The sequence below is a fragment of the Talpa europaea genome (genome assembly GCF_964194135.1).
Source record: "Talpa europaea genome assembly, chromosome: 4".
Taxonomy (NCBI): Eukaryota; Metazoa; Chordata; class Mammalia; order Eulipotyphla; family Talpidae; genus Talpa; species Talpa europaea.
Genome location: NC_140070.1, coordinates 52,951,873 through 52,966,811, shown reverse-complemented (window position 1 = coordinate 52,966,811; position 14,939 = coordinate 52,951,873). Strand labels below are relative to the sequence as shown.

Genomic DNA, 14,939 nt, shown 5'->3' with positions numbered 1-14,939 from the left:
AGAATAATAACAATGTATATGGAAAGGAGGAATGTTTGTGTAAAACAGGATATTTTATAAGTAACGATTTAGGATAAAATTTAGCATATCAAAGTTGCAAAATCCAAACAGCATGAAACCTTGGTTATTTCAATTTAAACTTGTTCCTACTGAGTAAAATTAAAACAATTTATTTCAATTGTTTATTAATTGACTGATTAATTCAATTTGAAGAAAATAACTTTCCTTTAATCATTCCCACTTGCAGATTTATTTAAGTTCCTTTGTATGTTTCAACTCTTACAAATTGAATATAGTTGATCTTCTTAATGCTTTCACATGCCTGACTTAGCAAACAATAGAACTGTACTCAGGAAAATCCCAATTCTTAAAAAACTCCTATAAGTTGAATAAATTAAACTTAAATTCTCATAACCATTTTAATGTTATTTATAAGGTTAATCATATTCTTTCTATACTTTTTCACACTGTAAGACTAAATATATCTTGTTTTCTTGAACATTTAAAACACTAACAAACATAAATTATTCTTACTTGTAACACCGGCTCTATTATATCATTATATCTGTATTTAATTCAGACTTTTTCTATACAAAGATACTTAACTAACTCCTAAAAGCAGTTTGAGGATTTTTAATTTTCATTTATCAAGGTGACATTGGTTTACAACACTGTATTTGATTCAGAAATGTAGCATCCTACCTCTTTTATGCTACCATATCACACCCATCACCCAGGCACCCACAGCCTACTAGAGTCTATGTGCTTCCTCTCCCCACTGATCTCCCACACTCCTGTGTAGTCTTAATTCTTTTTTTTTTTAAGATTTATTTATTTATACATACAAGAACCGGGGTACAGGCCAGAGTGGTTTTTTTTTTTTTTTTTTTTTTTGGAGGGGGTAGTGAGAGGATTTACCAGAGACAGAGCAGGGAACAGAACAGGCAGATTGACTGAAGTACACTGCTGAGGGGAGCAGCGGGAGAGACAGGAGAGGTCTGCTGCGCCATGTGGGTCACCTCCCAGGCTGGGGATCGAACTTGTGCTGTAGTGGCTGTGGTAAGCTTCATAGGTTGTGTCTTAACCCCTTGCGCCACCAGGATGCCCGGTAGTCTTAATTCTACAAGTCATACTGTAGAGTTGGTTTTTGGTTTAGTTTTGTCTGACTCTTTAATTTCATTCTCTATGCTCCATATTTGAGTAAAATCATCTGATGTTTGTGATTCTGGCTTATTTTGCTTAGCATAAATACCACCGTTACATCCATATTGTCACAAAAGGCAAGAGTTCATCTTTTTTTTATAGCTGAGTAGTATTGCACTGTATATATGTGTATATAAGTGTGTGTGTGTGTGTGTGTGTGCGCGCACGCGCGAATGCAGCTATATATATATATATATATATATATATATATACCACATCTTAATTCACTCATCTGTTCATGGGCACTTAGGTTCTTCTATGTCTTGACTATTGTAAATAGTGCTACAATGAACATAGGGGTGCATAGCTCTCTTCGAATGAATGTTTTTATATTCCTGGTAGATACCCAGAAGTGGAATTGCTGAATTGTGTGGTAGATTTGTTTTAATATTTTAAGAAACTGCTATACTACTTTCCATAGTGACTGGGCCAGTCTATATTCCCACCAGCAGTATACCAGGGTTCCCTCTTTTTCCACATCCTTACCAACTCATTTCTGGAGTTTGATGTTGGCCATTCTCATAGGTGTGAGGTGGTATCTCGTAGTTTTGATTTGCATTTCCCTGATAAGTGATGATGACCATTTTTTCATATGCCTTTGTCCATCTCTACGTTTTAGTATTTCATTGTGTAACTATACCATGATTTATTTGTTCACCTGTTGATCTTTGTCTGAACATATTTTTTCATTTCTATTGGGTAAATATCTAAAAAGTAGAATGACTGAGTCATAACTACCCAAAGGACACAAAAACATTGATTCAAAAGAATACCTGTACCCCTGTGTTTATTGCAGCACTATTTATAATAGGTAAAACCTGGAAACAACCCAAATGCCCAAAAATAGATGACTGAATCAAGAAGATGTGGTACATATATACACACAATGGAATACTATTCAGTAATCAAAAAAGATGAACTCATGCCATTTGTAGCAACACGGATGGAACTAGAAGGAATTATGCTCAGTAAAATAAGCCAGAAGGAAAAAGAAAAACGTCAGATGATTTCACTTATAGGAAGAATGTAAGGGAACCAAATAAGACATCGGGAGAAAAAAATAATAACAATACAAAATACAACAAAACAAAACAAAAACAAGCAGATAATTATAAACCAAAGATATCCTGCAGGGGAGGAGGAGGAAGAAGGATCAGAGGGAGGGAGGGAGAGGCACAGGGGACTGTGATGATGGTGCATGGGTGCACTGGTTAAGGAAATTTTATGGGGACCACACCTGGGGTGGGGGGGAAGCAAACATTGTTTAAAAATGAACAATGATGTAAAAAATATATAAATAAAAAGAAAAAATAAAAGTATGTATGCTTTAAAGTATAAATATTAAAAATTCTGAAATAGGGATTTTTAAGAACCTATTTTTTATGACTAGATTTATTCAATTTTAATATCTGAATAAAAGTTATTTTTAGTCTTTTAAAACTCCTATGGGCCTCCCTGGTGGAGCAGCGGTTGAGCGCTGGGTTGCGAAGCTGCCCGCGGCCTCTGCAGCACTGGTTCGATCCCCGGCTGCTCCCCGGCCACCAGAGGAGGGTCCCACATGGCGCGCAGACCTCTCCTGCTGCCCACTGCTCCCCTCAGCAGTGTACTTCGGTCCTTCTGCCTGCTCTGCTCTCCGCTCTGGCTCTGGTGAATTTTCTCACCCTCCCGCGCTTCTGACTGTACCCAGTGCTTGTATAAACAAACAAACAAACAAACAAACAAATAAAAATACATGCCTCTTTAAAAAAAAAAATTCCAAAAAAATAAATAAAAAATAAAACTCCTATAAATTCATTTCTTTAAATATAAGTAGCCTATAATCCTAACTTTGAAAATAGATTGTAACCTGACAAAAATTTCTAGAAGAAAATATTTTATATGTAAACTTTATTGGTAAGAGAAAATGTTCTTCATGAAAACTTGTTGACTTATTAGTACTTCAGAGTAGGTGAGATGTATTATATTTCTTAACAAGACATCTCTACCTTTCTAGATTACTTATGATCATAGTTATCAGTGTGCTTCCTTGCTCCTTTTTATTGTAAATCAGATTGTCCTCTTTGTAAAAAATAATATATGCAAAAACTGCAATAGTATCTTCAACTAGAATTTAAATAATTTATATGAAATACAATAATTTGAATAAAAGCTATTACATTCCTAACTTTGAAATTTGTGCATATCCCGAGGAGTTGCCTTTTATATGAAGATACCTGACAGTTTTAATTTATCTTTGGTTTATTAGTTATATAAAAAGAAATTATACAATTTCTTGCTTTTTTTTTCTTCTTACTAATAGTAAGTCATGAAATTTAATGATAAGCAATTGATTGGTACCCTGCCACATAAAACTAAACCTGATGGTTAGAACCTAAAAGATTTGAAAAGCCTATTGTGCTTATTCCCAGGGATAATCAATCTAATAAAATATTTTGGATTATGTTTTAAAATAAGTGTTTTCCTTTATATCAATTCATATAGGTTTGTGGGTAAACTTTATGCATTAATTCATTATTTGCCTTAAAATCTCATAATAATTTTTCTCCCTATAGGGTTCTGGACTGACAAAGAGGAACTAAAGAAACTGAGGCAAAGTGAAATTGTTTTCAAGCCACAAAAGAAATGGCAAGAATATGAAATTAGTATGGAAAACTGGGTGAAAGCAGTGAAACGTTCCATGAATTGGTATAAGACATAGCACTAAGGAATCACTGAAACCATACGTATCTGACTGATATGACATGCAGATGAGACAAAGCTCAGGGATAACCAATATAATACTGACTGAGAGAAGATCTGAAAGAACTTTGCAACCTGAAGACTAATACGGTTCATTTGAAGGAAAAACGAACTTTTTAAATCCAAATCTTGGTAAGATTATAAGCCAGCAATACCTCAGAACTTTATTTCTTCTGTTTTGTAGAAAATTCAGAAGAACATTAGCCTTTTACAACCATATTTTGACAATTAATGGGTCCCATTCCTTTTTTATACTATGTCAATGGTATTTATAAACATAATTATTATTTGCTGAGTTAATAGTTCTAGATCAAGTACCGTTTATGTTTTGCTCCAAAAATAAGTGAAAAGTATTCTTTTAATTAATTTTTTTATAATTAAGAGGGATATTTTAAGTATATAGAGCTAAAAAGAAAGAATAACAAGAAATGTAGGATTTAAAAACATTAACATTTTATATTTAAAGCCATAAATGTGTACGAATCTAAATATAAGGTTCACATGTCCCTCACAGATATTCTTATTTATTTCCAAGTCTTTCCTTTTGGGGGTTTAAAGGCAATGCCTAAATTTTCCCCTATTTTGCCAAAATGTGAGCCCTCTCCACATGTTGAAAAAATAATTAATGAAGCTAAACATTACTGCTGATTCATAGGGAACAAGAAAACACTATCTTCTTAAATAACATTTCTTTATAAAACTTCAGGCTAAAGTTTAATGTCCCATTGCTTACAAAATACTGGTAGTAAATGTAAATCTTGCCTGCCTTCTCTCTCCTCTTGTTTATCTTTTAATTTTTGAGATGTTTACATTAATATCTTATACTAAGTGCCTAATTGACAGAGTTTACTATTACGAGAGTGTTCTATTTCCTTGGCAATTTAAGAATTGTGTTCTTTGGGTTATTTTACTTGTCCAGATAGTTTTTTGATGTTTGTCCAGCCTATTTATCGCTCTGAGATATTTGGAGTGATTATCTCTTGATGGGAGTTTATTTGTGCTAATGATTACCTTCTAGATACTAAACCAGAGACCCACAAAGAGGCCCAGAGACAGTTCCACATTCTCAAACTTTCTTGAAACAAGTTAGAGAAGTTATGAGTAGCTTCAGGCTAGCTGTAAAATTGTCTCATGGCAATTGACCCCCCACCCCCAACCTGTTCTATTATTTGCCCTTTCCTACATTGGACTAGGTTCCTTTTGGATATGCAACAATAATGAACTTACTTCCCTCTTGGCCAACCTTTATCACTTAAAGTCTTGTTTAGAGCTGGCTGTTAAATAATAACATAAGAAGTGACTGTTACAGGAATTTTGTTGTTCCTCTTAGCTATGTCCATTTCAGAGACAGGTATGATAGAACTAGGGTCAAATGGCCTGGCTCCAAATTCCATTGTAATGAATGTTGTCGTCTTAAATTGTTTATTTGATGGAAACATAATGGCAAATATTTAGTATCATTAACTCCATTAAGTTTTGAAAATGTTTTTTTGTTAAGTAGAGGTGTTCTGTCAGATCTCTTTATGTAGGTAATTTCTCATTCTGTTTTTTTAACATACTGTTTTCAAAGCTTGGGATTGGGAATGATAGAGACAGGAAACTGCAAAATCAGATATTCCTGAGATGCTTTGTTATTCTATTTCCACTGTCTTTTCCCCTTTACTATATTTGGCTTACTAAAATTAAATGACTATCTATACAAATATCTCTATTATATAGATGTAAGGATTCCAATTTAAATGCCATACCTTTACAAGAAACTGCCAAACTTTTTTCCAGAATAATTGCACCATTTTACATTTCCACCAGCAATATCTGAATAATCTAGTTTCTCCACATCCTCACCAGCATTTAGCATTATTACAATTTTTTTGTTTAGATAATAATGCGGGGTTTCTCGGGGTTTAATTTGCATTTCCTAATTAATAATGATGTTGAACATCTTTTGATGTGCTTTTTTGCTCTTTTGATGTCCTTTTACCCTCTTCATGAAATATCTGTTAAAATTTTTTGCCCATTTGCTAACTGGGTTATTTGCTAAATGAGCCATATTTTTAAATGAATATCTTTTTAAAAAACTAAAAAAATCAGCCCAGTGACTTAAGAAAGTCATTACTACTTTCTAGAAAAAATGTATATTGCATTTGAACATGATATTATAATGCCCTGAGCAGAAGAATTCTCATATTTCTTCTGTTCTCACTGTAAAGCATGGTACTAATACTGTGTAGTAGCAAAGACTTTTCAGAGATACCTCTACTTAAAATGTTAAGTAGAATATGAAAAACACTTTTTTATATAGCTATCATAATGGTTTTAATCTTTTTGTTTAAAATAACTTGATTTGTATAACTTTCACAATGCTTTTGTGAAAATTCAAAATATTCCGATTTTGTAGGACAGTAAATATAAATTCCAACTCATACACATCAGTAAATTCATAATCTTATTTCTAATATTTTTACAAACTTCATCGTTTCATTAAATAGTCATTGAGAACTTCATAAATCATTGTTAAAGATTATAGATAAAATCTTGGGAGCATAGCAATACAAATATTTTTTATGCATATGTGACTTTTTCCCTTGCTGATTTTGTCTATTTTAATTTTTGATTTGTTTTTAAACTGCACCTGGAAATTCTTATTTATTACTATTTCTACTTTGGTTTCTGCACATCAAGGTCACAGAAAACCCAGCAGATATTAACTACAGATGTGAGAATGAAGACGGCTGTTAATTTTTGGTGGTGGAAAAGATAATAAAAATTGTGAAAATATACTGTATTTTTAAAAATTTAGTTAAGATTTTAAAAATAACTGGAGGAAAGATAAAAATACTAATATAATGAAATTAGCTTAGCAGCTGTTAAAAATCCCTTCTGAATATTATTATCATCTGAAACTACAGTGGGAAACGACAATGAAACAGTGAATGATTGATCTTTACATACTGTGTATTAAAACCATTTTTACTTAGTGTTTCTCTGTTCCTTGCTTTGGGTTTGCACATATATTTTGCAACATCCATCAGGTGGAGGATTCAGTCACTCTTGATTCCATAGTGGAGCCTTATATTACTCTCTGTGGACCCATGGTATTATTCTGTAGTCGGATGTTTGATGCATGATAAACATTCAATTATTAGAAACATTGAAAGGGTTGGGTTTTGATTTCATTTAGTTCGAAGTAATAGTTTAATGAAGTGGACAAGTCATGGAAGCACTATGGAGATATATGGAGCTGACTTCTGAATTTTATCTGACTATAACAGTATTTTTTTAAAGATTTATTTATTTATGTATACAAGAGCTGGGGTACAAGCCAAAGGTGCAGGGGGTGAGAGGATTCACCAGAGAGAGTGGGGAACAGCACAGGCGGATCTATGAAATACACTGCTGAGGGGAGCAGCAGGCAAGACAGGAGAGGTCTGCATCCCCATATGGGACACCTCCCTGGCCAGGGATCGAACTCATGCTGCAGTGGCTTTGGATAGCTTCATAGTGCTGCGACTTAACCCCTTGAGCCACCTGGGAGGCCCTATAACAGTATTTTTTTTTCTGCATATTTTTCTCTTACACTGTCGTAGTCTCCATAGTTATCTCACCACCATACCACCCATGAACCCTCACCATATTCTCTTGTGCTCTTCCCTCGCCTGTTTTGATTCCCGACCCCCAGCTTTCTTCCTCCCTTGCTGTATGCCTTAGATCTATGGTCAGCTTGCTGGCTTTAATTTGTTCTTGACCTTTTGTTTGTCTTTTTCCCCAAAGATTTATTTATTTATGCATACAAGAGCTGGGGTACAGGCCAGAGATGTGGGGGGTGAGAGTATCCACCAGAGATAGAGTGGGGAACTGAACAGGCAGACTGCTGAGGGGAGCAGCGGGTGAGACAGGAAAGATCTGCCTTGCCATGTGGGTTTCTCCCTGGCTGGCCAGGGATTGAACTCGTGCTGCAGAGGCTGCGGATTGCTTCATAGTGTGGTGCTTAACCCCTTGCGCCACCAGGGAAGCCCTTGTTTGTCTTTCCTTCTGACTAATTTCAGCTAGCATAATCCCCTCCAGCGCCATTCATGTTGCAGCAAATGTTATGAGTTTGTCTTTTTTGATTACTAATATTCCACGCTATAAATATACACATTTTTTCATCCATTCATCTATGTTGGGGCATTTGGGTTGTTTCCATATTTGGCTATTGTAAATAGTGCTGCAATAGACATAGGAGTACAGGTTTCCTTTCAAATTAGTGTTTTTGTGTCCTTTGAGTAGATTCATAGGAGTAGAATTGTCAGATCATAACGGTAGAGCCACGGAACACACATACACACAGAACCTCCACACAGCTTTCCATAGTGTCTGGGCCCACCAGCAATGTAAAAGGTTTCCTTTATCTCCACATCTTCTCCAGCATTTATTGTTTCCAGTTTTTTTGTTTTTTTTTTAATATGGGCCATTAAAGGAGACGGGGAATTATAACAGTATTTTTAAAGAATCTTGCTTATGTAAAAAAATTCTAGGAATAAATACATTGGGATGATAGCTGTTGGCAGAGGGGACACCCATTAGGAGGTACATATTATAAGGCAAATGCACTGGATTTGTTAAATTCCCCTTCTCCTTCCCCCACCAACAGGACAATAACTTTCACTACCATATCCCAGGGAATTCTTATGTCGCCTAATCCAGCCAGCCAGGGCCCTTCTCCTTTCTCTCCCAGAAAGCCCTGTCTGTCAGCATTCCAGCTTCATCACCAAAAACTCAAGAATTGAGCAGTCTGAAATTTTAGTCTACTTGGAAAATGACAAATTAGTCTCCTACATTTTCTTAGCGAATGGTAGAAGATACGAGACTCCTGGGTCAGAGATGGAGGTCTTTTACCCATGGTACAGCAAACATCGTAATCTCACTGCATTGGTTCACCTTGCTTCTCGACTCCTATGTGGAGCAGTTGATGCAATATGTGAAGTGGGTTTGTGATTTTAGGAAACCTGAATCTTTTGTAATAGACTTCAAGTAAGCCCATCCAGTGCTTGCTCCAGAGGAAATTGTTATGTTAGATAGTAAACAAAACTGCCACTATTGTGGAGAGAGTCTGTTTTACAACAGATGGCTTAGTGCCTCTCTTTACAAGACCAGCAGAAATGAGAGCCACATAAAATTGTCTCCCAACATTACATTCATTATCTTAATTGTGGTGATGGTTTCATAGATGTGTATGTGTGTGTGTGTGTGCATGTCAAAACTCATGAAAGTATTCACTTTAAGTATGTATATTTTATTGTATGTCAGTTTCATATTAGTAGAACAGGAAGAAAAAAAGTCTTATCACTCAAATGTACAATTGGGATCAGTGGCTTCAATATCTAGATGTCTCTCAGAAAAACTCCTTATTCCAGATCTACTTAATAAGAATCTGTATTTTTTATAAGATCCCCCACTATAATTTTTTAATTTATAATTTTGAAATAATTTTAGACTTAAAGAAAAATTGTTGAAATAGTATACAGGAGTTTCCCTTTACCCAACTTCTCCAACTTAATGCAATTAACATCTAACAATTGTAATATTATGATTGGAACCAGGATTCACACTGCTACAATAATATTAGCTAATCTACAGACCTTATTTTAATTTTGTTAACTTTCCAAGTAATGCCCTTTCTCTGGTCTAGGATTCAATCCAGGATCTCATATTGCACTTCATTTTCATGTCTCAGTCTCCTCCAATGTGACACTGTTTCTTTCTCGGCCTTTTTTTTTTTTTTTTTAAGATTTATTTTTATTTATGCATACAAGAGCTGGGGTACAGGCCAGAGGTGCTGGAGGCGGGGTGAGAGGATTCACCAGAGACAGAGTGGGGAACAGAACAGGCAGATTGACTGAATTATATACTGCTGAGGGGAGCAGTGGGCAAGTCGGGAGAGGTCTGCTGTGCCATGTGGGTTGCTCACTGGCCAGGGATTGAACTTGTGCTGCAGAGGCTTCATAGGTTGCATCTTAACCCCTTGCGCCACCAGGGAGGCCCAGCCTTTTTTTTTTTTTTTTTTTTAAAGAACATTGGCAGTTATTTCATGGAATGGTCCATTGATTGTGGATTGGCCTCAGATTTTCTTGTGGTTAGATTAAGGTTCTGAGTTTTTGTTAGAAAAATGCAGATGTGATGAGTGGCTTTCTTATGTCCTGTCAGGAAGGCACATCACTGTCTTATTACTAATGATGTTAATCTTAATTATTTGCTTAAAGTGATTTCTGCCAGGTTGTTCCGTCATAACAATATTATCCCCTTTGCATTTAATGTGAATCTGTGCAGAAATACTTCTACACCATGAAAATATCCTGGTTCCATCCCTTTCACTCACTAGTTTTTGCATCTATGAATGGTGCTTTCCTGCAATAATTATTCCTATACAAGTTGCCATTATCTGCCTAATAATGGTGACTTTCTATTCCAATTATTTCTTAACATTTATTTGTTGAAATTCTACTCAAAGGACTAACTTATCATTTATTACTCAATTATTTATCTATATTGATCACCTTTCATCCCACTTTACATCCTCTTGGCCCACCTTTTTATTACTGTTTTTGCAACAATTAGCTGCATGGCTATAACTGGACAGCCTCTTGCCTTGCATATGTCCAATTACCTGAGCTAGGATTCTCTGCCTCCCAATTTAGAATACTCATTTGGGGCCTCCCTGGTGGCGCAGGGGTTAAAGACAGTGCTATCATGCTATCCACAGCCACTGCAGCATGAGTTCAATCTCCAGCCGGCCAGGGACTATCCCACATGGCATAGCAGACCTCTCCTGTCTTGCCTACTGCTCCCCTCAGCAGTGTATTTCAGTCAATCTGCCTGTTCTGCTTCCCACTGTGTCTCTGGTGAATCCTCTCACCCCACACACCTCTAGCCTGTATCCCAGTTCTTGAACGCATAAATAAATCAATCTTTAAAAAGCAAAAGAATACTCATTTGAACCCATTTTGTCAGCTCCACTGACGGGTAAACCTGAAGTGCTAAGAGAGTTGTCACCCTGTGCTGAAACTTTTATTTTTTTATTTTTTGGTATAACTTTTAAACAATGGTGATGGGAGCCAGTCTATCAATGCCATTTCACTTTGATTCCTTAACTGGACAGTCAAAGGGTGCTCCTCACAGCTTCTTGGGAGGTCTCAGCACTGTCAAATCTCGTGACCTTTCAGAAGTAACACATCAGTAACCTACCCTTGGAATGACTTTCCTCCTTTATACTTTATATTTCCTAGTCCCAATTCCTGTTCCTTGGAATCATTTTCCAAAATAAGCCACTTACACATAAGGGTTTACTTCAAAATGGGAGTGGGGAAGGAGACCAAGCAAAGATGTATGTATTGCCAGTTGTTAAATATTTTGAACTCTCACACCTGTACATAACTAAGACCCTATGGAAGCTTTCAGAAGTACCAAGGAGAAGGGTACAAAAGTATTCATAATAGCAGTATGGGGTTGGGGAAGGGTTGAAAACTCAAATGCCTATCAAGAGAATGACTTGTGTAAATTTTGCTATATATAATCCATGACAATAAATGAAATAGATGCATCAAGACAGATGACTCAAACAAAATGTTGAATAAAAAATAATTGATGAAAAGCAAAGCCCCAATGTGTGTAGTTCAAAACTATGCCAAACTAAACAGTACATTTCTTGGAATTCCATGTGTTAAAATATAAAGAAAAAGGGCCTCTCTGGTGGCACAAGGGTTAGCACAGCACTGTGAGGCTATCTGCAGCCACTGCAGCACAAGTTGGATCCCTGGCCGGTCAGGGAGCTACCCACATGGCACAGCACACCTCTCTTGTCTCACCCGCTGCTCCCCTCAGCAGTGTACTTCAGTCAGTCTGCCTGTTCTGTTTCCCACTCTGTCTCTGGTGAATCTTCTCACCCCCTGCAGCTCTGGCCTGTACCCCAGTTCTTATACACATAAATAAATAAATCCTTAAAATCTATATGGAAAGAAAGAAAAAGGAAATATAATTCAGTGGAGTTGCTCTGAGAAGGGAAAGCAGAGCGGTCAATGAGGCACCAGCTCCAGGGGTATTGCTGCCCTGTTTCTTATTGTGGTACATGAGGGTTTATTATAATTCTATATACTTTGTTTTTAAGATAAAAAAAATAATTTATCATAAAAAAGATTTTAGATTGGATAGTAAGAGATTACTTTTATTAAGGGTGGCTGTATCCTTCCCTATGCTAACAAATCATTTCAGAAATGGAACTGAAAAGGTTGTATCCTTCCCTCAGGAAATTCCAAAGCTTTGATCCTACTTTGTCCTATTAATGAAATTAAACAGTACACAAGAGGATTATCTCTGGAAGATAAGGTCCTAAGATAACACATTTTTCTCTTCAATGTTATTTCTTTTGTCAGTTATGAATGAATTGGGCATGAAAACAGGATGCTTTAAAAAAGAAAAAGATAGAAAAGACATATCTGTAACTGTTCAAATAAATCAGATCTTTTGTATGACTAAAAAGGTCCCAGTAGGGACAGTGGTATTGGATGAAACAGTACCAGCACCACTTGGGAGCTTCATGGAAATGCAGACTGTGCTCCACTTCAGAGCTACTGATTCACAGTATGAATTTCAATGAGATCAAATAATTCCTGTGCATCTTAAGTTTGAGATGCCCTGATGGAAGAGTCCTACAATTCCACCTGCAGAAAGCAGCAGCCAGCACTAGGTAGGCATCACATGGAAATTCCTGTTTCAACCGTAACGGATCTGTTTCATGACCCTCTCTGTTGGCCAGCATATTTACAGTAGACGTTACTTACTCATTTCTTCTTTTTTTTTTAAGATTTATTTATTTATTTATACAAGCACTGGGAACAGTTAGAAATGTGGGAGGGTGAGAGAATTCACCAGAGACAGAGCGGGGAACAGAACAGGCAGACCAATGAAGTATACTGCTGAGGGGAGCAGCGGGAGCGGCAGGAGAGGTCTTGTCGCACCATGTGGGACCCTCGCTGGCGGCCGGGTATTGAACTGGCTCTGCAGAGGCTGAGGGAAGCTTTGCGGCCCAGCGCTTAACTGCTGTGACACCAGGGGAGGCCCTCTTCTTTCTTTATTTAAAAAGATTTATGCATACATGAGATGGGGTGCCGGGAGGTGAGAAGATTCACCAGAGACATAGTGGGAGCACAGAACAGGTGGATCTACTGAAATACACTGCTGAGGGGAGCAGTGGGCGAGTCAGGAGAGGTCTGCTGCGCCATGTTGGTCACCTCCCTGGCTGGATGCTGCAGTGGCTGTGGATAACTTGATAGTACTGAGATTTAACCCCTTGCACAACCAGGGAGGCCCCTCATCTCTTCTTTCTAACTGTACTGTGCCGTGATACTCGTCCACTCACTGAAAATGTCCTGAGCTTCTCTTAAGCACTGAGGCCATGGTAATGAACAGGATAACTTGTTCCAAATCTAAAGGATCTTACAATCTAACAGGACAGAGATATCAGATGAGTAATTACAAGTCTGATGAATGTTAGAAAGACAAACAAAATCTTACAGGAAAAGAGTTGGAGGTGGCAAGTCGGGAAGTTATTCTGTAGAAGTGTTTAAACATATGAGAAGGCCCATGTAGGTGAGGTGTGGTGAATTATGGGATGATTTTAAGCACAAGGAATACCTATGCACAGAACTCTGGTCATTTACACTTGTATTTCCAATGCCTTGCATGTTCTTGGCAGACAATAAGTGCTTAATAAGTGCTGAATCAATAATGGTTGTGTCGTGTGTCAGACATCTACTCTCTGGCATTAGAAATGGTGGAAGTTTTATTTTCCTTTTCAAAGGAAATAAGATCCCTAAATGGGGAAATGAGAAGGAAGAGAGAAAGCTGACTATTGTGCAAATTGCTAAATTGGAACTATGAGTGGGAATGAAAAATTGATTTACATGAATTTTCCTCCCTAAAGCAACTTGACAATTTATTCTGTTCTGGAGAATTTTCAGTTTTTGGCTTCAAAACCAAGCTGTTCCTTACTCTGAATTTCTTGGCCTGCTGTGAAATCAGCATTTAGTGTCTTACAAAGCATACAGTGATTAGGTCATGGAAATTCACAGCTAGATCAAACTAGTATATGGAAAATTTGAAACTTTCACGGCCCATTTTACTTGATGTTGAAAAATGTTATACAACACTGAGTTTTAAATAGTTTTTTTCAGAAGCAATATTGATCAAATGATCATCATAATTGCCATCATTTATTGAGCACTTAATATATGCATCACACAGCAAAAGTCTTGTATTAACTTTATGAGAGTACATTGAGCTGTATGAAAATTGCCAGATATTAGCAATTACATGTGAGCCAACTTAATATTATCATTAAACTCTGATCTCTGAAACTTATAAAGAGGTTTGAGAATCCTCAATTGTCATAGCCTCACTCCAAAACTTAGCACCAAGTTTTCTTTTTAAAGAGATCCTGAGAAAGTTGCTGCTCCTCACTGACATCCATCTCCCTTCCTCTCACTAACCCAAGCCCTTTGTGCCTCTGTTACAGGGCAGGGAGAGGGGCACCCCAAACCCCACAAACCTGCCTGCTCTAAATAGGTTCTGCCATCTGCCGCATCAACAGAAAACATATGAGACTTTAATGAAAAGGAACTTTAATACAATTAGGAAACAATGCAGGAAAGACAAAGAATATAGTTTCTAAATCAAGCACCCAAGGTTACCCGTCCCCTCATGGGTAAAAGTCCACCCAAGCAGGATTGGCCCAGAGCAAGGCCCCAAAGCCTGCCACAAGTCTAAAGCATCATCCAGTGGGAACCCACAGAAAAGGATCAGAAACAGACAAGTCTGGGAGGAAAAGAGCAAAATCAAAATCAAGACAAAAACCGCCACTGTCACCTCCCCACGGGTCTCACCCACATCTGTTCCAACCAGTCCACGACCAAAAGACAAGCAAAGTTTCCTCATGTGTCTCTCAGCTCCATGTGTCTCCAGGT

At 37.1% G+C, this 14,939-nt stretch overlaps 1 protein-coding gene across 1 annotated transcript in view; it reads left to right on the top strand.

Moving 5' to 3' along the window:
- The window catches only part of GK5 (glycerol kinase 5), a gene marked incomplete at both ends in the record, with an annotated part of 69,246 nt that extends 65,345 nt beyond the window's left edge, over window positions 1–3,901 (top strand). Inside the window, one exon of the mRNA XM_084232616.1 lies at window positions 3,756–3,901. Coding sequence (XP_084088742.1) covers window positions 3,756–3,901 — 146 coding nt within the window. The remainder of the gene's footprint in view (window positions 1–3,755) is intronic.
- Window positions 3,902–14,939: the final 11,038 nt, after the last annotated feature.